Here is a 19,264-nt window from a genome sequence, read left to right as displayed (position 1 = left end):
GGGGGGCTGCCAGCCCGTGCCAGCGTCTGAGGCTCCCACTTGTGCTTCCTCCCTCAGAGGTGACCCCACGGACTCTTGCACCCCTAACTGCACTTAGCTGCCACGCCGCCCCGTTTCTCACTCTTCGTCTCTCCCAGGGTGCCGGGTGCTCCCAGAGATGCGGACGCCCTCTCTGACTTCCAGGGGACCCGCGAGACACCCAGGACACACACGTGGACACGGGGGAGCTGCTGCCCTTCAGGACCTTTATTCACCCCGCGGCCACTGAACATGGAGCCCGGGGCTTCTCTGACTGGACAGGGAGGGGCAGGGCAGGGTGGGGGGGCAGATGGGGGCCAGTGACAGGATGGGGAGGGACGAGGGCAGGGTGGGGGTGGACAGGGTCAGGGTGGGGGGACAGGGGTGGGCAGCAGGGCTCCCTTGTCCCCAGGCACTGCCGAGTGGGTCCAGAAGGGTCCGGTGGGCAGGCACGCGGCTTCCTCTTGGGCCGCCCTGGGCCGCTCCTCAGTACTCGAAGGTGACCGTCTTGATCTTCAGGTACTCGTTCAGGGCCGCCTCCCCTGCAAGCAGCCGGTGGCCACCGCGACTCCCACAGCAGCCCTGCCGTGAGCCCCGCGCTCCCCTCTGAGCCCACCGCACCCCGCAACGGCCCTGCGGGCCCAGCCCAGGCTCAGCACCAGTGACCAGTGACCCGGAGGCCAGTGGGCAGCGGGCGCCAACGGTGGGGGCAGGAGAGCAGGATGCTGGCAAGGGAAGAATCTAGACCCACCCTGGGACCAGCTTTCTGGAAGCTTCCACTCTGCCACCCCCTCCTGTCCAGGGAGGGCAGTCCCTGAGCCCACGGGCACTGCCGGTGCCCTCTTGCTGACCTCTGTGCCAGCCCGTTGGCTCTCCCCATCGATGCTCACCCCCCCCCCACACCCAGGCTGAGTCCAGCCATGAGGGGAGAGCGAGAGGGGACGTGTAGGGCTGGTATGTGCGGCTCCAAGGCCAGCCCCGGGGGTCTCAGCCGCTTGCTAAGGCTGGCCCCAGGCACCGTGGGCTCTGCGCTGTGCTGGGGGCTGCTCTGCTTCTGACTCCGTGGCCCTGCAGGGCTGGTGGCAGGGGAGAGGCGACGGGACCCGGGCAGAGCCCTGCGTGCCGGAGGTCAGAGCCTGGGGCCCGGTCCTCCTCACGGAGAGCCGCCAAGGCGGAAGGACAGGAGTGGACATGTTCCTGCATGTGTGCATGAGTGCCTGTGGTACATATGTGCAGGTGGTACCTGTGTGCACAGGCGTGTGCAAGAGTGCACACACACCTCTCCCTGCACTGTGCGCGCAGCTGCGGCGCTTCTCACAGGGGTTGGAAGGTGGGGTGGGGGCAACGGGGCAGACCCTGCTTCTCCCTTCCTGAGGACCCTGGGCTGGGCGGGAGTTCTGGAGGTTTCTGGGGAGCTGCAGCTCCTCGCCCAGCCATGTCTGTCTCAGGGCAGGGACCCCCACTTGCTGGGTATGTGGGGGGTCAGACCCGTCCCAAGTCTCAGGGCAGCCCCGGCAGAGAGAGAGGAGCCCGAACCCCACTTCCTGGCAGCCTGCATGCCTGGGTGAGGTCGCTATGCTAGGATAGCCCCTACCCCGGCGCCCACTCACAGCACCCACCCACGGCACCCACCCATGGCACCCACCTATAGCACCCATTCACAGCACCCACCCACAGCACCTACTCACAGCACCCATCCACACCACCCACCCACGGCACCCACCCATGGCACCCACCTATAGCACCCATTCACAGCACCCACCCACAGCACCTACTCACAGCACCCATCCACACCACCCACCCATGGCACCCACCCATGGCACCCACCTATAGCACCCATTCACAGCACCCACCTACGGCACCCACCCATAGCACCTATCCACAGCACCCACCCACAGCACTCACCCACGGCACCCATCCAGAGCACCCACCCACGGCACCCATCCAAGGAACCCATCCAGAGCACCCACCCTCAGCACCCATTCACACCAGCCATCCACGGCACCCACCCATGGCACCCACCCACAGCACCCATCCACACCAGCCATCCACAGCACCCACCTACAGCACCCATCCACACCAGCCATCCACAGCACCCACCTATAGCACCCATCCACGGCACCCACCAATGGCACCCACCCACAGCACCCATCCACAGCACCCACCCACAGCACCCATCCATGGCACCCATCCAGAGCACCCACCCACACCACCCATCCACCCACAGCACCCATTCACAACACCCACCCATGGCACCCATCCATAGCACATGCCCGCAGTGCCCATTCTCAGTGCCATGGGACACGGGCCCCGGGGCTTCCTGTGCTGAGTCCTGGCCAGACCCCCCTGCCCTCCCGCCCCGCCCACACCAGCGCTCTGGTCCAGCATCAAGATCAAAGCTGGAGCCTTTGCCAGGGCCAGGGGCTTGAGGGGTCTGGAAGACCCCCCCCCAGGGGACCCCCGAGATTTGGAATGCTCGTGTGCCCCCTGGCGGGGCTTACCCAAGTCTTTGCCGAAGCCAGACTGCTTGAAGCCCCCGAAGGGCGCGGCCACGTCCGTCTTGTTGTACGTGTTCACGAACACCGTGCCCGCCTCCAGCTTGTCGCTGACGTACAGGGCCTTGCTGAGGTCCCGCGTGAAGACCCCAGAGGCCAGGCCGAACTCCGTGGCATTGGCCCGAGACAGCACCGTGTCCACGTCACTGCGGGGACACCAGGAGGAAGCGCTCCAGGGGGTGGGCCTGGACCCTCCAGGGGGACGCCAGACCCTTCTATGTTCCTGCCATAGGGGGTCCTCGGGGAGAGACAGGTGGGGGGGCCCTGGCAGGGTGGGAGAATGGGGGCAGCGGGGACATAGGAGGAGGAGGGGGAGGAGGAGGAGGAGGAGGAGGAGGAGGAGGAAGAGGAGGAGGAGGGGAGGGAGGAGGTGGAGGCTCCTGTTCCCACCCTCTGACCCCTCCCCCAGACTAAAGTGAGGCCCCCAGGCAGGGGGGCAGGAGGAGGCGAGCGGGAACTTCCTACCCGTCGTCAAACCGAGAGATGATCATGACGGGCCCGAAGGACTCCTCCCTGGCGATGAACATGTGGTCCTGCACGTCGGTGAACACCGTGGGCTCGAAGAAGAAGCCTGCAGGAGGGAGGGGTGCCACGCTCCGTGGGGGATCCCGGGGCGTCCCACAAGATGCACCCGACCTTCTCACTGAGGGGGATGCTGGTAAGACGGGCGGAGGGGCTGGCCCAGGAGGTGGGGCTGAGGAGGATCTGGGCTTTTCTAGTTTATTTGGGGGCTGGGGGGGCAAGCAGGGGGTGTTGAGGACGGAGCCCGAGGCCTCACGCGCACAAGGCACCACGGCACAAAGAAGGGGCAGGTGTGGGGGGCGCGGCTCAGCTGCCGGCCGGGCCTCTGTGACGGTGACAGTGGGTGCAGGGAGCTGGTGACTCTAGCCGAGGAAGGAGACAGAGAGACCTCGGGGGGCCTGTCTGTGAGAAGCTCCCCCAGACCCAGGACAGACTCGGGCCCCCAAAGCGGCCTGCGGTCAGGCTGACCCGGAGAGGCGCCCAGCCCTCCGGTTAGATCTGGGCAGGGAAGCAGCGTCCAGAGGCCCTCCTGCCTCTGTTTACCCCCCCCCCCCCCAGCACAGGGTGGGAGCTGTGGCGTACGGACCTGGCCTCGGGACCTGCTTGCCCCCGCACACCAGCGTGGCTCCCTCCTGCACCCCGCGCTGGCAGTAGTCCAGCAGCTTCCGCAGGTGGGCGCGGTGGTTCTGCGGCCCGTGGTTCGTGTCCCGGTCCAGGGGGTTCCCGATCTTCATCTTGCCCACCTCCTCCACCTGCGGGAAGCACGCCAAGGGGCCTGGACCAGGTTCAGGCTGTCCCGGGGCGGGGGGACGTCTCCTGCCCCTCCCCCCACCCCAGCAGCCCTGCAGGGACCCTGCAGTGCCCCTCCCTGGGGACGCACCACCCTCTGCACGAACTGGTCGTGAATGGCGTTCTCCACGAAGAGCCGGCCGGCCGCGATGCAGTTCTCCCCCTTGTTGAAGAAGACCGAGCTCATGCCCTGGGGGTAAGGGAGGGAGCGTGGCATGAGCGCTGAGTTGGGGGAGAGGGGGGTCCAGCACCCTCCCCCCAGGCCCCGGCACAGTGCGCTGGGAACACACACGCCAGCCCCGTCAGTCACCCCGAAGGAGAGGCGAGCGGGGACAGTGCGGGGCTGGGACGCTGAGGCTGAGGGCAGCAGAAGGGTGAGAGCCGCAGCCGGGCCCTGCTGCAGGGAACAGGCCAGTGTCCACGCCGCAGGGTGGAGGACACAAGGGAGGACGCAGAGTGAGCCTGGGGAGCCCACACTCGGGGACTCGGGGGACGTGGGGGACACGGCATGGCACGGAAGGGCATGGGCGGGCACAGGTGGCACAGGGCAGGCACAGGGTGGGCACGGGTGGCTTGGGGTGGGCACAGGTGGCATAGGGCAGGCACAGGTAGCACAGGGCAGGCACGGGTGGCATAGGGCAGGCACAGGTGGCACAGGGCAGGCACAGGTGGCACAGGGTGGGCACAGGTGGCACAGGGTGTGGCTGACCCCTGCCCAGTGCCTTCCTGGCGGGAGTCCAGCAGTGTCCTCAGAGGCTCTGGGGGCCGGTGGTCGGGGAGGGTCGGGGTGCGGGCCGCTCTGCCCTGCCCAGCAGCTGGGGGCTCAGCCCTGGCGCCCACACCTGGGGGTTGCCTCGGGGGGTCGAGGGCAGGAGGGCCTGTCTCACTGCTCCCCCCCGAGGTCACCCCCCATCACATACACTGGGGGCCCCTCATCCCCAAGCTCAGCGGGGCCTGGATGGGTGGGCAATCTGAGGCACGGGGTGAACGTGGACTTAGTGGGGGCCCGGGGCACTACGATGCATGACACTGACGTCCCCGTGTGGGTCACCTGCCCTGGCTACCCAGCTTCAGCCTCTGGAGGGCATCGGGTCAAGACTCACAGCAGAGGGCGGCATGGCCGTGGCCACTGCACAGAGGCGCCGAGAGACGCAGTGATTCCCCACGGCTCCCCTAACTGCGACCCCACCCCGTGTGTGTATGTGTGTGTGTTTGTGTGTGTTTGTGTATGTGTGTGATTGTGTGTGCATGCATGTGTGTGTGCACGCATGTGTGTGTGGTTGTGTATGTGTGTACGAGTACGTGCTCTGTGTGTACGTGGTTGTGTGTGGTTGTGTGTGTGCATGCACATGTGTGTGGTTGTGTTTGTGTGTCTTTGTATGTGTGTATACACATGTGCGCACATATGTCTGCATTTGCTGACAGCAGGGCTTCCCCCATGCCCTGGGGTTCGGTTTTCCTTTTTCTCGTCGCCATCCCCCGTCCGCTTCCGACTGACTCGTGGAGGGTCTCCCTGGTGACTCGCACCCTCCGGAGTAAACTCTCACTACGAGGCGTGCTTTGGAGGACGCACCGTTCTGTCCCCGAGGTCCCTCCCTGCCGGTCTAAGCTTGCTGTGTGACTCTGGGGTCTAAGCCGGTCCAAGGCTGCATGTGCCTGTGGCTTGGGAGGGCCCTGTCCACCGCGCCCGGCCCCCGCCGGCCCTCACCATCTGCACGGCCTTGCTGAGGTCGCAGTCGGCGAAGATGATGAGGGGCGACTTCCCGCCCAGCTCCAGGGAGACCTTCTTCAGGTTACTCAGGGCACAGCTGGAAGGACAGGGGGTGGGGGCTGGGGGTCTCGGAAACAGGGGCCCTGGGGGCCACACGCGCTCGCCCCAGGACAGCAGGCAGAGGGCCGCCAGGGGCTGAGGCCAGGCCTGGCACCTCTCCCACCCCACTGGTCCACCATCCCCTCCCCCCTCCCACCCCACTGGCTCACTCTCCCCTCCCCCTCCCACCCCACTGGCCCACTCTCCCCTCCCCCTCTCCCACCCCACTGGCCCACCCTCCCCTCGCCCTCTCCCACCCCACTCGCCCACTCTCCCCCTCCACTCGCCCACTCTCTCCCCTCCCCCCCGCCCTTCTCCACCCAGCACCGTGCCCACTGCTTGCTAACACCGCCCCTTTCCAGGCCACCCCTCCTTCCTGTGTCCCTGCAGGTCACCCCTCACTCCTGCAGGACTCTGCTCCCACATCCCCTTCTTCGGGGGCTGCCCTGACCACCCAGACACCGTGCAAGTCACAGGCCATTCCCATCTGACCACGCCACGTGCTGTTCTCGCTGTCCCAGCTGACCCCTGCCGCCCAGCAGGCAGAAAGTCACCCACAGAACCTGCCCCCGGTGGAGGTGGGGGAACAGCAGCACTGTAGGGGTTAAGCCCCTTGAGGTCCCGGGGTACAGGCAGAGACGCTGGGGCACCGGCGGCTTCTGTGGACATGGAACTAATGTGCTGACTCTGTCCTCAGATGGACACTCGGTGGGCGAGGTCAGAAAACACAGGAGTGGCCTGGGCCGGAAGTGACCCCGCAGGGAGAAGCTGGTGCACCTCTGCGGCCAGCCTGGGCCGCTCACCGAGGGCGGCCGCCAAGCCAGGAAGCCTCCCACCCCCAAGCCTCCTTCCCCGGAGCTGCTGATTCTGGAGTCTCACCCTGGAGCTGGGGCACGTGCACTCGGAGGTGACCATCACCGGCTCGCCATGGAGGACGAGGCAGCCGCTCCTGCCTGTCTCTCCAGCCTTGACGAGCCACCAGGACTATTGCCCGGTGCCACCTGCCTCCCTCCACCATCATCTCCCCATCCGTCCATCTGTCCATCCTGCCCTCTGTCCAGCACCATAGGCTGGCTCTGTGCCGGGTCCCAGGACCCTCCAGATGAACCAGAGCTGCCCATGACACCAACTCACAGGCGACATCAGCCTCGAGTTGGAACCATAGATCAGAACCACTGAAGCTGGTGTGGGCGCTGGAGCAGGGGGACAAGGGTACAGAGATGGTCCTGCATGAGGCCCACTCAGGTTCAACTCCTGGCACCCCAGAAGGCCCCCTGAGCACTCCCAGGAGTGATCCCTGGGTGCACAGCCAGGAGTGAGCCCTGAGCACCACCAGCCAAGTGTCACACACACACACACACACACACACACGCGCGCCCCAAAAACCCAACCAACCGAATGAAAGAAACCAAAACTGGTTTAGACAAAAATAACATTTTAGGGGCTGGAGCGATAGCACAGTGGGTAGGGCATTTGCCTTGCACGCGGCTGACCTGGGTTTGATTCCCAGCATCCCATACGGTCCCTTGAGCACTGCCAGGGGTAATTCCTGAGTGCAGAGCCAGGAGTAACCCCTGTGCATCGCTGGGTGTGACCCAGAAAGCAAAAAAAAAAAAAATTCTACTCCCTCCCCAAATTGTTTTCCAGAGCGAAAGCACCTGTGTGGCTATTAGAACATTGTCCTACAAGCGGCCAGATTCTGCCAAGGAGCTAGAAGTCCTTCTGCACTGGTGTGTACGCAGTGCCCCAGCAAAAGATCCAGGTGATTTGCCTTATCCTGGCCAAAGTCAAGTCCACCCGTCAGTTTTCTCTAACTCACCCTCTCCCCTTATTTATCCAGCCCACCCTGAGACCCAAACCTCGCAAAGATCCCACTGGGCCCACGCCAGGAGCTCTTGGTCTGACCCCCAATCCCGTCTCCATGGAGACTGACCTGCAATAAAGCCCCTCCTTTACCCCCGTGGGCCAATGTTACCCATTGCCGAGTAATATGCTGACCAAATAATAATAATAATAATAATAATAATAATAATAATAATTTTAAAAAATAATTCTACCAGTCACACTGTGGCTCCTGACCCAGAGAATTTTTTTATGGAAAGTTACAGGCCTGCTCAAACGTGGCCCCTATTTGGGCAGAGGGTTGCCCTGGGCTGGCTCATGGAAGACGCGTGTGGGATCGAGGGTGGAGAACCCATCTCAGGGGCCTCTGAGCGTTCAGGGGGGCCAGAGGGTCTTTGAGAGAAAGACCCTGGTTCTGCCCAGGAGCTCAGTGGGGAGACGCAGCTTTAACACATGAGAAGGCTTTCTCCTGAGGTGCTCTCAGGTACAGCCTGACCTCACATACATGACCTCTGGGGCAGAAATAAAGGAGGCGTCCTCATGTCTCCATTTGGGGTTTGTGTGTTTGGGCCACACACGGTGGTGCTCAGGGCTCGCTCCCGGAGGACTCCGGGGACCAGATGGGAAGCTGAGGATTAAATCCTGGTCAGCCGTGTGCGAGGCAAACGCCTTCCCACTGTGTTATCACTGCACTGTCACTGTCACTGTCACCCTGTTGCTCGTCGATTTGCTCGAGCGGGCACCAGTAACGTCTCCATGGTGAGACTGGTTGTGACTGTTTTTGGCATATTGAATACGCCACAGGGAGCTTGCCAGGCTCTGCCTGGGATACTCTCTGTAGCTTGCCGGGCTCTCCGAGAGGGGCGGAGGAATCGAACCCAGATCGGCCGCGTGCAAAGCAAACGCCCTACCCACTGTACTCTAGTCCCCTAACGTCTCTAGAGGGAATCAGAGAAGTTTCCTAAAACCCACCCTGGGAAATTCTGCTGCAGCCGGACAGGGCCATCTTGGTCGAGCCTCCCCGCCTCTCCAAACTCATCAGCTTCACAGACCAGACCCCCAGAGCCAGCCACACACCCTTCCGTAAACTGGTGGGGAAACCGAGGCCTGGGAAGCTCATGGCGTGGCCCTGGTTGTGTCATCGACGGACCTCCCAGTCTGAAAAACGATCCCAGTTGGTGTGAGGCTGACATGTGAGGATTCGGGGAGACCGAGGCAGCGGTGGCCTCCGGGAGAAGTAGGACGACAGCCTCAAAGGCCAGCCGCGGGCATCGTGACAACTACTTCCCACTCGCCGTGTTGGAAGAGGCGGGAAAAGGGCCCATCGGCGTCCATTCAAGCACACCTCACAGAACTCAGCGAGTCACGGCATTACTTCCATCTGTCTCAGTGCTTGATTCGGGTATTACTGTAAGGGCAAAACTGACGCCATGACCGGCGGCAGAATCAGCAAAATCAGCTAGCCTCAGTTACAGGCGCAGTTACAGGAACTAACGTAGATTCAGTTTCCCAGCAATGGAACAAGGTGTAACTAGCAAGTGTGACCCCCACACCCCGCCCCCACAAATGTTCCTGGGCCCAACAAGTGGGCAAAATCAATCACAATGTGCCAGAAACCGTAAAGAATGTACCCAGCAACCACAGCCTATCAGAGCCCAACACATACCCTACACACTTGCCAAAACACCTCTGTTTAGCCACGAAGTCAGATTTTTCTGAAAACAATAAGGCATGTTCTGCTTATGTAATCAAACCCTCTATGAACTGCTTGCACTTGGGAGTCGGGGTCACTAGCAAGAGACCACTCTGTGGGTAAGTCATTGTCACTGTCATCCCGTTGCTCATCGATTTGTTCGAGCGGGCCCCAGTAACGTCTCTCATTGAGAGACTTATTGTTACTGTCTTTGGCATATCCAATACACACGGGTAGCTTGCCAGGCTCTGCTGTGTGGGCAAGATACTCTTGGTAGTTTGCCGGGCTCTCCGAGAGGGGTGGAGGAATCGAACTCGGGTCGGCCGCGTGAAAGGCGAACGCCCAACCGCTATGCTATCGCTCCAGCCCCTGTGGGTGCGTACTAGAATAAAACTCCTACAGCTTTTGCATTATCGTGTTTGTGTCTCTGTCCGTCTCGCCACTCGGGAAACCACAGTCCCGGGCTTAACACTGTGTTTTCCACACCTGGGGTGTGTCTGATGTTGGCAGCCCAGGAGACTCGACTCTTTAGCAGCTCTTCCCAGTGCCCAGCAACCCTGAGCGGCCCGTGACCCTGGGTCCCGCGAGGCTGCGTCCGGGCTGCCCCAGCCAGCTCTGCACCGCAGGCCAGCGGCCTCGCCAAATGCGGGCTGGGCCCTCGCAGAGCCTGGCTCAGGGCTGGTGAGACTCCAGCCCCAGGGAGCTCCCACACACGGAGGCTGGAGGCGAGGGTCCCCTGGCGCCCCCACAGCTGGAGAGGCTGTTCCCGCTCCCCCTCCCCTCGCCCCCTCCTCCCCACTTACCACTTCATGATGTGCTTCCCCACCTGTGTGGAGCCTGTGAACCCAATTTTCCGCACATCTGGGTGGTCCAGGAGTCTCTGGCCGGCCAGTGAGCCTGTCATGCGAGCAGGAGGAGACGGTCAGAACAGGCCCTGTGTCCCCCCGACACCAGGCCAGAGCTCTGGGCAGCAGGCCTGTGTCCTGAGACCTCCTGTCCCCCCGGGCACAGCTGCGTTCCCTCAAAACCTCTGTCAAAGGGCCACGCGCCTCAGATGTGGCGATTCCAGAAACAGGGCCTTGAAAGAGGCGGGGAAGTGAAGCCGCGATGGTGCGGGCAGGACCCCCTCACTCTGACTGGGGTCCAGCTGAGGAGGGACCCGGGGACTCAGACAGCCCCGGACGGCTGCAGGTCAGTCGCCGACCCACAGAGAGCCCAGGAAGAAACCAAGTCAGCCACGGCGTGCCCACAGAACCTGAAGAATCTTGAAAGCTCCTGCTCCTCAGAACAATACAAATAATGCGTGAAAGGGAGAAGAGCCCATAGACTGAAATGTTTCACAGACTGGGACAGATCGGAGCTGACGCTGAGGAAGAAGCCGTAAGTCTGTGAGAATCCAAGAAGAAGGCAACTTTGAAAATAAACAGTGAGGGCCGAGAAATAGTCCATGGGCTACGGGCCTTGCATATGGCTGAGTCTCTTGGGCACCACTGGGGAGGGACCCCTGAGCAGAGTCAGGGGCAGCCCCCAAGTTCCAGATATGGCCCAGCGCCCCCCTGCCCCATACAGAGTGAAAAAGCATTAAGATGAAGAGAATTAACTGTCACTGTCACTGTCATCTCGTTGCTCATCGATTTGTTCGAGCGGGCACCAGTAATGTCTCTCATTATGAGACTTGTTGTGACTGTTTTTGGCATATCAAATACGCCACGGGTGGCTTGCCAGGCTCTGCCATGCGGGCGGGATACTCTCAGTAGCTTGCCAGGCTCTCCGAGAGGGACGGAGGAATCAAACCCGGGTCAGCCACGTGCAAGGCAAATGCCCTACCCACTGTGCTATCGAGAAGGTAGAGATGGTCAGGCAGGACAATGAAAGGTCCAACTCACTCAGCCCGTGAGCTAGGCTCACACAGCCTCAACCAATGGTGCGGGAAAACTGACCAGATGCAGGCCAAAAAAAAAAATAGAACCTGTCTCATACCACACATACATGTTGATTCAAAATGGACACAACACGGTGGAATACTGCTGGGCAGTAAGAGGAGAGAGAGCCATGCAGTGTGCTACTACCTGGATGGATCTGGAGCACGTCATGTGCAGTGAAGTCAGTCAGGAGGAGAGGGACAGACACAGAGTGAGCTCTCTCAGACACGGGGTATAGAGAAAGTCTACAAGGGAGCAACACAGCCCAAAAGGCAATGGAAACGAAGGGCAGGAAGACTGTTCTTCAGCAGAAAGCTTGCCGGGGCTTGGAGCTGGGGGGATAAGTTAAGGAAGGGAACACTTGCTGAAGTATTGAGGCTGGAGGGATAAATTAGAGGAGGGAATACTAGGTTAACAGGGGAGGGGAAAGTGCCGGCCACAGAGACAGGGGTATGGGAGGGAAACTGGGGACACTTGTGGAGGGAAGTGGACACGTGGGAAGGAATTGGTGTCGGACCATTGTTTGCCTGAAACTTTGCATGAATAATTTTGCAACTCTGTGATTCACAGGGATTGCAGGTTAAAAAAAATATTTTAAAAAAATGGACTAAAATTTGTTGGCTGGCAGTCACGCCCATCCTCCGACGATGGCCCAGTTACCCTGTCACATCGGGTTTCGGAGCTTGGTGTTACATATAGTTTCCTTACTGAAGGTTAAAACCAAAACTAACAACAACAAAAACACCAAATGTATAAAAGACCCAGGTCCATAAAACACACTAAGGAAAACAGACAGAACTCTCTGTTAGATCCACCTCGGTGAGACACGATACAATCCCACCCGCAAAGAGAACAAAAGCAAAGATAAACAAACGGAATTATGTCTAACTAAAAATCTCTGCACGTGAAAGAAAGAAAGAAGGAAGGAAAGAAAGAAAGAAAGAAAGAAAGAAAGAAAGAAAGAAAGAAAGAAGAAAAGAAAGCAAGAAAGCAAGAAAGCAAGAAAGAAAGAAAGAAAGAAAGAAAGAAAGAAAGAAAGAAAGAAAGAAAGAAAGAAAGAAAGAAAGAAAGAAAGAAAGAAAGAAAGAAAGAAAGGAGGGAGGGAGGGAGGGAGGGAGGGAGGGAGGGAGGGGGGGAGGGAGGGAGGGGAGGGAGGGAGGGAGGAAGGAAGGAAGGAAGGAAGGAAGGAAGGAAGGAAGGAAGGAAGGAAGGAAGGAAGGAAGGAAGGAAGGAAGGAAGGAAGGAAAAAAGAGGTCTAAAACAAAAATGGGAGAAAATATTTGTATACAGTAAGTCCAGCAAAGGGCTAAACGAAATCTGTGAAATCTGAAACACTCACAAGGCTTAATAAAGAAACAACTGTGGAAAAATAAGGGCAGGAATTGCATAGGTAGTTCGTCAAAGAAGACATACAAAGTCAATTCAAACAACAATAAGATATGACCACACACCAGTGAGAATGTCAGGTGGCGGGGCATGAAACAGTGCTGGCGGGGTTAGGGTGAAAAGGAATCCTCACTCATTGTTGATAGAACTGAACTCTGGTTCAGCCCCGTGGAATACAGCCTGGAGACATCTCCAGTGATTAAGACTAGAACTGCCCTATGGCCCAGTGATCCCACTCCTAGATATCTACCCCAAGAAGACAAAACATGAGTCTAAAAATATACACTTCTCGCTGTTCATTGCAGTGATATTCGGCATAGCCAAGATCTGATAGTGGATTTTTAAAAAAGGCAATACGGCCCAGTGGAATGCGCCTCAGATCTGAGAAAAAGATGAAATCATGCATTTTGCTTCGACCTGAATGGAACTTCGACCTGGAGGGCGTCACGCTAGGTGAAGTGAGTCAGAAGGGAAAAGACAAATGCCAGAGGACCTCACTCCTATGTGGCGTTTAAAGAAGCAACAGGGGGGGCTGGAGTGATAGCACAGGGGGAGGGCGTTTGCCTTGCACGAGGCCGACCCGGGTTCGAATCCCAGCATCCCATATGGTCCCCTGAGCACCACCAGGGGTAATTCCTGAGTGTATGAGCCAGGAATGACCCCTGTGCATTTCCGGGTGTGACCCAAAAAGAAAAAAAAAATAAAGAAGCAACGGGAACAGACAATGGCTAGTGGCCATTGGAAGCGAACCCTGAGACGCTGCCAAGAGAACAGAGAGCGGGGGCATCCACGGGGGAGGGGAGAAGGCATTCGGTGGCAGCGGAGGGCGAAACTGCTCCTTTGAGGGGTGGGTGTGGGACAGTCGCATTGTAAACATGAAACAGTAACATGAATGCCATGACGCCTCCGTTGGAAAAATCCATCTGTGTGCTATGCACAGGAGACATAGAGCATCAACGGGTGGAAGCGACTCCAGGAGCTGGAGGTTGAGGGAGTGGAGAGGCTAGATCAATTACAGTCTGCAGAGACTAATTCTAGAAGCTGAAGGAAGGTGGTAGGCCACACCCACTTACAGTGGCCAAGTGCCGCGGAAAGGCGGGACGTGTGACCAATGCCCTTGCAGGGCTCTCCTTACTTTAAACCACAAACAGACACGGGGGAGCTCCGAGCACGTGGGAGCCACAGAAGGGGGTGACAAGGGCAAATTCAGGGACGAGGGAATGGACGGGCAACGGGGCAGAGAAAGACATCTAGGAGCTTTCCGCTGTTGTCGAGGGGGTTGCGGACACATCGCATCTTTCTCAGACTTCATGGATGAAGAAGGATGAAAGAAGCATACTCTGACGCCAAGATGTGATCCCGGGGGCCGCATGTGTGTGCGGCCTCTCTGCAGCTGCACGAGCGTGACTCCAGACGCCAGCTAAATTTTTCGGCATGGGCAGCTCCTTGCAGAATGTCGCCAGTCTGAGAACTAAGCCGCGGCCCCATGCCCGCCCAGGAGGGGAAAGGTATTTCTCTCTCTTGCCTTTTCCTTGCCGGGGGTAAAGGGTGTGGTGACCGCCATATTATGACACCCATAGATGGGGTTTACAAGCTTGCAATGATCCAGTATCTGGAAGAAATATCCCTGGACTTATTTGTTAAAGTACAGAAATCCAAAACCTCATTTCTCTTCACAACAGGTCTGACTCTAGTGGGGTACTCCTAACAATAGTAGTGAGGTTTGTGTTGAAATATTGAATGTAACCAAAGTAAATAGAAAGTAAAGTGAAACTTATCAGTTACAAGGTGGAGGGGTGCGGGGGGGGGGTGGGATGGAAGGTGTACTGTGTGGGTTTGGTTTTTTTTTTTGGTGGTGGGATATGGGCACTGGTGAAGGCATGGTTGTTTCAGCATTGTATAACTGAGACTTAAGCCTGAAAGCATTGTAATTTTCCACATGGTGATTCAATAAAATAAAATTCTTAAAAAAAAAAAAGAAAGAAAGAAGCATACGGATACTGTGACAATCAGAAGGAGATTTGAAATGGAGACACTGGGACTAAACAATACCCGGCTGAGGTAAGGCCTTGAGTGAAATCTGGCTCTGTTTTAATCCCGGGCACCGCACAGCCCCCTGGGCATTGCCAGGTGTAGCCCTGCAGGTTCCCAAGCTCCACTGGGGTGGCCCAGGTGATCTCTGGCATCACGGGGTCTGAGCAGCACCGTAATCTCGAACCCTTGCATGGAACCTCCGGGCTGGTTAGCCGAGCTTACCTGGGAGGGGACCCCTGGGAAGTCCCTCCCACGCCACCACAGGAAATATTCATAAAGCGTGATGAGGACAACTGAAAGCCGACGTGCCGCTGTCTGAATTCTGTTTGGGGGTTTCACCCAGTTGGGTGAGGGGCCATGTCGTGGCAGGAATGGAGCTCCGGGCTCTAGTCCTTTGACCTTTCCTCCTGCTCCCCCGCCCCGCCACGTTAATATATATTTTAAGGTGTGCTCAAGAGAGGAGCATTCTCCCACTTAACCGGAGAACTAGCCACAGAAGATGCTGAAAAAGCAATTACCACGCGCTCTAATTCTACTCTATGGAAAAACTGTCCCAAACTTCCAAAGGCCGGTAAATCCCCATTAGCGGATTTATTCCTGGAATGCATAGCACAGTAGCACTGTAGCACTGTCGTCCCCGTGGCTCATGGATTTGCTCGAGAGGGCACCAGTAACGTCTCCATGGTGAGACTTGTTGTTACTGTGTCTGGCATATCGAATACACCACGGGGAGCTTGCCAGGCTCTGCCATGCGGGCGGGAGACTCTCGGTAGCTTGCTGGGCTCTCCGAGAGGGATGGAGGAATCGAACCCAGGTCAGCTGCAAGGCCAATTGTGCAAGGCCAATTGTGCAAGGCCAATGCCCTACCCGCTGTGCTGTCGCTCCAGTCCTGGAACACACAGTGTGCTAAAAGTGGACCCAGCCCCTCCCACTGGTGGAGGAAAAAGCCGAGACCCCTCCATGTAGGAGAGGGCTTCCCTGACCCCCCCAGCTGACCCCTCCAGGACACACACCCTACAGCGATGCTGCTCTGACCCTGGCACAGTCCAGCCTGGCCCCCACCCCCGGTGCCCCCTGCACCCCCTCCTCCCTCTTACCAGAGCCGGGGACGATGTTGACCACGCCCTTGGGGATGCCGGCCTTCAGGGTCAGCTCTGCGAACTTCAAGGCTGTGAGCGGGGTCACCTGCGGGGTGCCGGAAAGAGGGTTGGGTGCAGGGTCCCGAAGTGACCCCTCTGCCTTACAAACCGTCAACCCAGCCAGCCTGCTCGCCCCCATGGCTGACTCAGTCAGTCCCCGCCGGCGGGCTCCAGTGCCGGGCCCAGACCAGGCCCCTGTCCCACTCAGGGTGGACGCCTTCACGGGCTCCCCCAAAGCCTGCAGGGCACACCCCGGGCTGCCCCTGTCCACCGTGTGCAGGAAGCTTCTCAGAGCCCAGGCTGGGCGCGTGTTTCAAGGTGCACGCACAATTCCGGGGGTGGGGCAGACACCCCACTGTTGGCGACCCCCCACACACACATCTCCTGCTCTTCTGAGGAAGAGGAGGCACTTTTTGATCCCAGAGAATTTTCCCCATGATGTGAGATGAGGCTCAGGAGTGAGGGGAGGTCTGTGGCCCAGGCCGTGGGGGCTGGTCCTAGGGCAGCCCAGGCCTGCTCAGGGCAGGGCAAGTCGGGGCCCTCCAGGGATTATTGCTGTGACGTATCAGCAACTTTCCCACACCTGCTGAAGGGGGAAACTGATCTCAGGAGGCAGCTGTGAGAAAAAGGAGCAAACAATTGTTTCTTCCCCATCTCTGAATGCTCTAGAACCCGACGCGGGGAAATGCTATAAGCACATCAGCAATCCCCCCGCCCGGGACTCTATTCCAGGCACCCCTGTTCCTGTCCCTTCATGCGTCCACCTGTGGGACCCCGCGGTGGGTGGGACAGACGCATACTAAGGCACTTTTCAGCCATCAGAAAGGAGGCAACTGGACCCCGAAGGCATGGGGAGGCCACACAAACTGAAGATGGAAACTAGGATCTCGCGTGATGTGGGACCTTTCGAGAAGGCCCCACGGGCGCACAGTGACACCATCAGGCCTGGGCGAGAGGCGCCCGGGGAAGCGGGTGAGAGTCAAGCCACAGATACAACAGACCCGAGTCCGGGAGGCAGGACAGCGTGGCCACGGGTGACGGGGCACAGGGGGAGGGGGGCGTGGTCCCTTCCTGAACCACGGGGACCGGGCTCTGGGCCTCCCTGTCCCTGCACGCGTGGGAGCTCACGGTGCCCCCTGTGCTTGATCGGCATTTCTCAAGAGACGCCAGGCGAGCCGGTCAGACACCCGTCCCCCTGTCCCTCTGTCCCTCTGTCCGTCTGTCCCAGTAAAACTGGTGGAAAGAAAAGCCGCTTTTTAATGACGTTGATATCTTTGAGTCAAGTTGTTCCTGGAAGCAGGGGAAAGTGGGAGGTGCCTGGGAACCCTGTCCAGCATGTCCATCTGTCTGTCCAGCATGTCCACCTGTCTGCCCAGCATGTCCATCTGTCTGCTCAGCATGTCCATCTGCCTGTCCAGCATGTCCCTCTGTCTGCCCAGCATGTCCCTCTGTCCAGCATGTCCACCTGTCTGCCCAGCATGTCCATCAGTCTGTCCAGCATGTCCCTCTGTCTGTCCAACATGTCCATCTATCTACCCAGCATGTCCACCTGTCTGCCCAGCATGTCCATCAGTCTGTCCAGCATGTCCCTCTGTCTACCCAGCATGTCCATCTGTCTGTCCAGCATGTCCACCTGTCTGTCCAGCATGTCCCTCTGTCTATCCAGCATGCCCGCCTCTCTGTCCCCAGCAGCCTGGGGCAGGCAGGCTGGGGGCTAGTCCCGAGGCAGAGAAGAGGCAGTTGAGGCCCTTGAGGGCCGTCCCCCCTCAGGGGCGGAGCGCTGCCGCCCCCCCCCGACCTGCCCGTGGGACCCCCAGCCCCCACCCCTGGCCCTGCGGGGGGGGCGCCCACCTCAGCAGGCTTGATGACCAGCGTGTTCCCCGCGGCCAGGCAGGCGGCCGTCTTCCAGGAGAGCATCATCAGGGGGTAGTTCCAGGGGATGATGATGCCGCAGACCCTGCCGCGAGAGAAGCAAGGTGCCTGCTCACTCCGGACCCCCTGGCCGGCCCCTCCGTCCCGCCCAGGAGCGGCCCGGACCCCAGAGAGCGGCACGGCGCCCGCAGGATCCAGCAGACAGCGCTTGGCTAAGATTCCTTGAGAAATCTGATAATAGGGGTGTGGGGGGGCTGGGGGCAGCTCGGGGCTCAGGGGTGCATGCCGACATGCAGGAGGACCCGAGTGCGATCCCAGCACCACACCCCTCTCTACCCCAGCAGCACCGGGGGCAGCTGCCGAACCCCTGAACCTGACCATTCAGCTGCCCAGTTGCCTGAGTACCTGGCTTGGGGCTGTCAGGGGTTTCTGGGCACTGCTTGGGAGCCCCCCACAGGTGTGCTCCTTGAACAGTGCTCCCCTGAGCTGTGACTCACCCAATCGGCTCCTTCCTGGTCAGGGTGAGGTTGCGGTTGGGTCTGGCCTGGTTGATGGGGATGGTGGAGCCCTGGAGAGAGACGGGGCCGGGCGTTGGTGGGGCGGCGCTCACCCTTCCCCCGGGGGCGGCCTGCCTCGAGCCTGCGCCCCCGGGAGGAACAGTCTGATGGCCAGGATGCAGGCGGGCGGGAGGCCCCAACCTCCCCTCCCCGAAGCCGAGGGTCCCCTGAGGAAGGGCAGCCCCATCACGGCACGGGAACCTCAGGAATCACCCCACCCGCCTCCCGGCTCTGCCCTGGTCCCCTCCCTGGGTGCCTGGGGGTGGAGAGAGGGGCAGCGCGGGTGAGGCACGCCCAGCGCAGGGCCTCTGCGAAGGCACAGAAAACCTCAGTAGCAAAAGAGTCAAAGGGGTTTCGAGCCCAAGGAGAAACGCTGTCATGTAGGGGCCGGGAGAAATGAGCACTGTGCAGGGAGGGGGAAGAGAGAGGGGTCTCAGGAACCCAGAGCAGCCCTGGACAACCGCTGGGGCCCAGAAACCCTGTCCTGCGGTCACGGGGGGCTGGAAGTGGGTCTCCCAGCCTGGCTTCCCGGTCACACTGGCCCCGTGAGACCCTCGAGCCAGTGGTCGGGCCGGCCCAGCCCTCACGCCCGCAGGGCCCAGAGCCGCCCCTGGCTCGGTCTGAAGTGCTGAGCGGCAGCACTCGGTGGCCCGGGGGTGACTCTGCCCTGGGGGTTCCCTGCCCGCCTGGCGGCCCACCTGGATCTTGTCGCACCAGCCTGCAAAGTAGCGGAAGGTCTGGATGGACATGCCCACGTGGGTCTTCAGGGCCAGCGTGTAGACGGCGCCGGCGTCCAGGGCCTCGATGGTGGCCAGCTCCTCCTGGTGCTCCTCCATGAGGTCTGCCAGCCTGGCCGAGGGGCAGACGGGGCGGGGCGGGGCTGTCCAGCAGGCCAGGTGGCGGGGCAGGGAGGCAGGGGAGGGGCCCACCGAGCGGAACCTGGCCCCTCCGGGCCGCTTCTGCACGCGCGGCCGTGGCCCGGCCAGCACACCTTGGGGTCTGCCCTCGGCCTCCGGGTCGCCATCTTCACACCCCGCTCAGACTCCTCGTCCCTGGACAGCCCACTGGGACCCCCACCTGCCCCATCTCATCTCCATACGGCCCTTCCAACGCAGGCCGAGATGC

General features: G+C 60.0%; 1 protein-coding gene across 1 annotated transcript in view; it reads right to left on the bottom strand.

Moving 5' to 3' along the window:
- Positions 1 to 228: 228 nt before the first annotated feature.
- The window catches only part of ALDH1L1 (aldehyde dehydrogenase 1 family member L1), a 54,841-nt gene continuing 35,805 nt past the window's right edge, over positions 229 to 19,264 (bottom strand). The window contains exons 13-23 of the mRNA XM_055135152.1: positions 18,838 to 18,988; positions 18,080 to 18,150; positions 17,562 to 17,667; positions 15,669 to 15,756; positions 10,033 to 10,126; positions 5,593 to 5,692; positions 3,976 to 4,074; positions 3,682 to 3,847; positions 3,039 to 3,144; positions 2,520 to 2,719; positions 229 to 560 (exon numbers count right to left, since the gene is read on the bottom strand). Of these exons, the coding sequence (XP_054991127.1) occupies positions 505 to 560; positions 2,520 to 2,719; positions 3,039 to 3,144; positions 3,682 to 3,847; positions 3,976 to 4,074; positions 5,593 to 5,692; positions 10,033 to 10,126; positions 15,669 to 15,756; positions 17,562 to 17,667; positions 18,080 to 18,150; positions 18,838 to 18,988 (1,237 nt within the window). The 3' untranslated portion in view covers positions 229 to 504. The remainder of the gene's footprint in view (positions 561 to 2,519; positions 2,720 to 3,038; positions 3,145 to 3,681; positions 3,848 to 3,975; positions 4,075 to 5,592; positions 5,693 to 10,032; positions 10,127 to 15,668; positions 15,757 to 17,561; positions 17,668 to 18,079; positions 18,151 to 18,837; positions 18,989 to 19,264) is intronic.

This window comes from Sorex araneus, chromosome 4 (assembly GCF_027595985.1).
Source record: "Sorex araneus isolate mSorAra2 chromosome 4, mSorAra2.pri, whole genome shotgun sequence".
NCBI lineage: Eukaryota > Metazoa > Chordata > Mammalia > Eulipotyphla > Soricidae > Sorex > Sorex araneus.
This window is presented reverse-complemented; position numbering and strand designations above follow the sequence as displayed.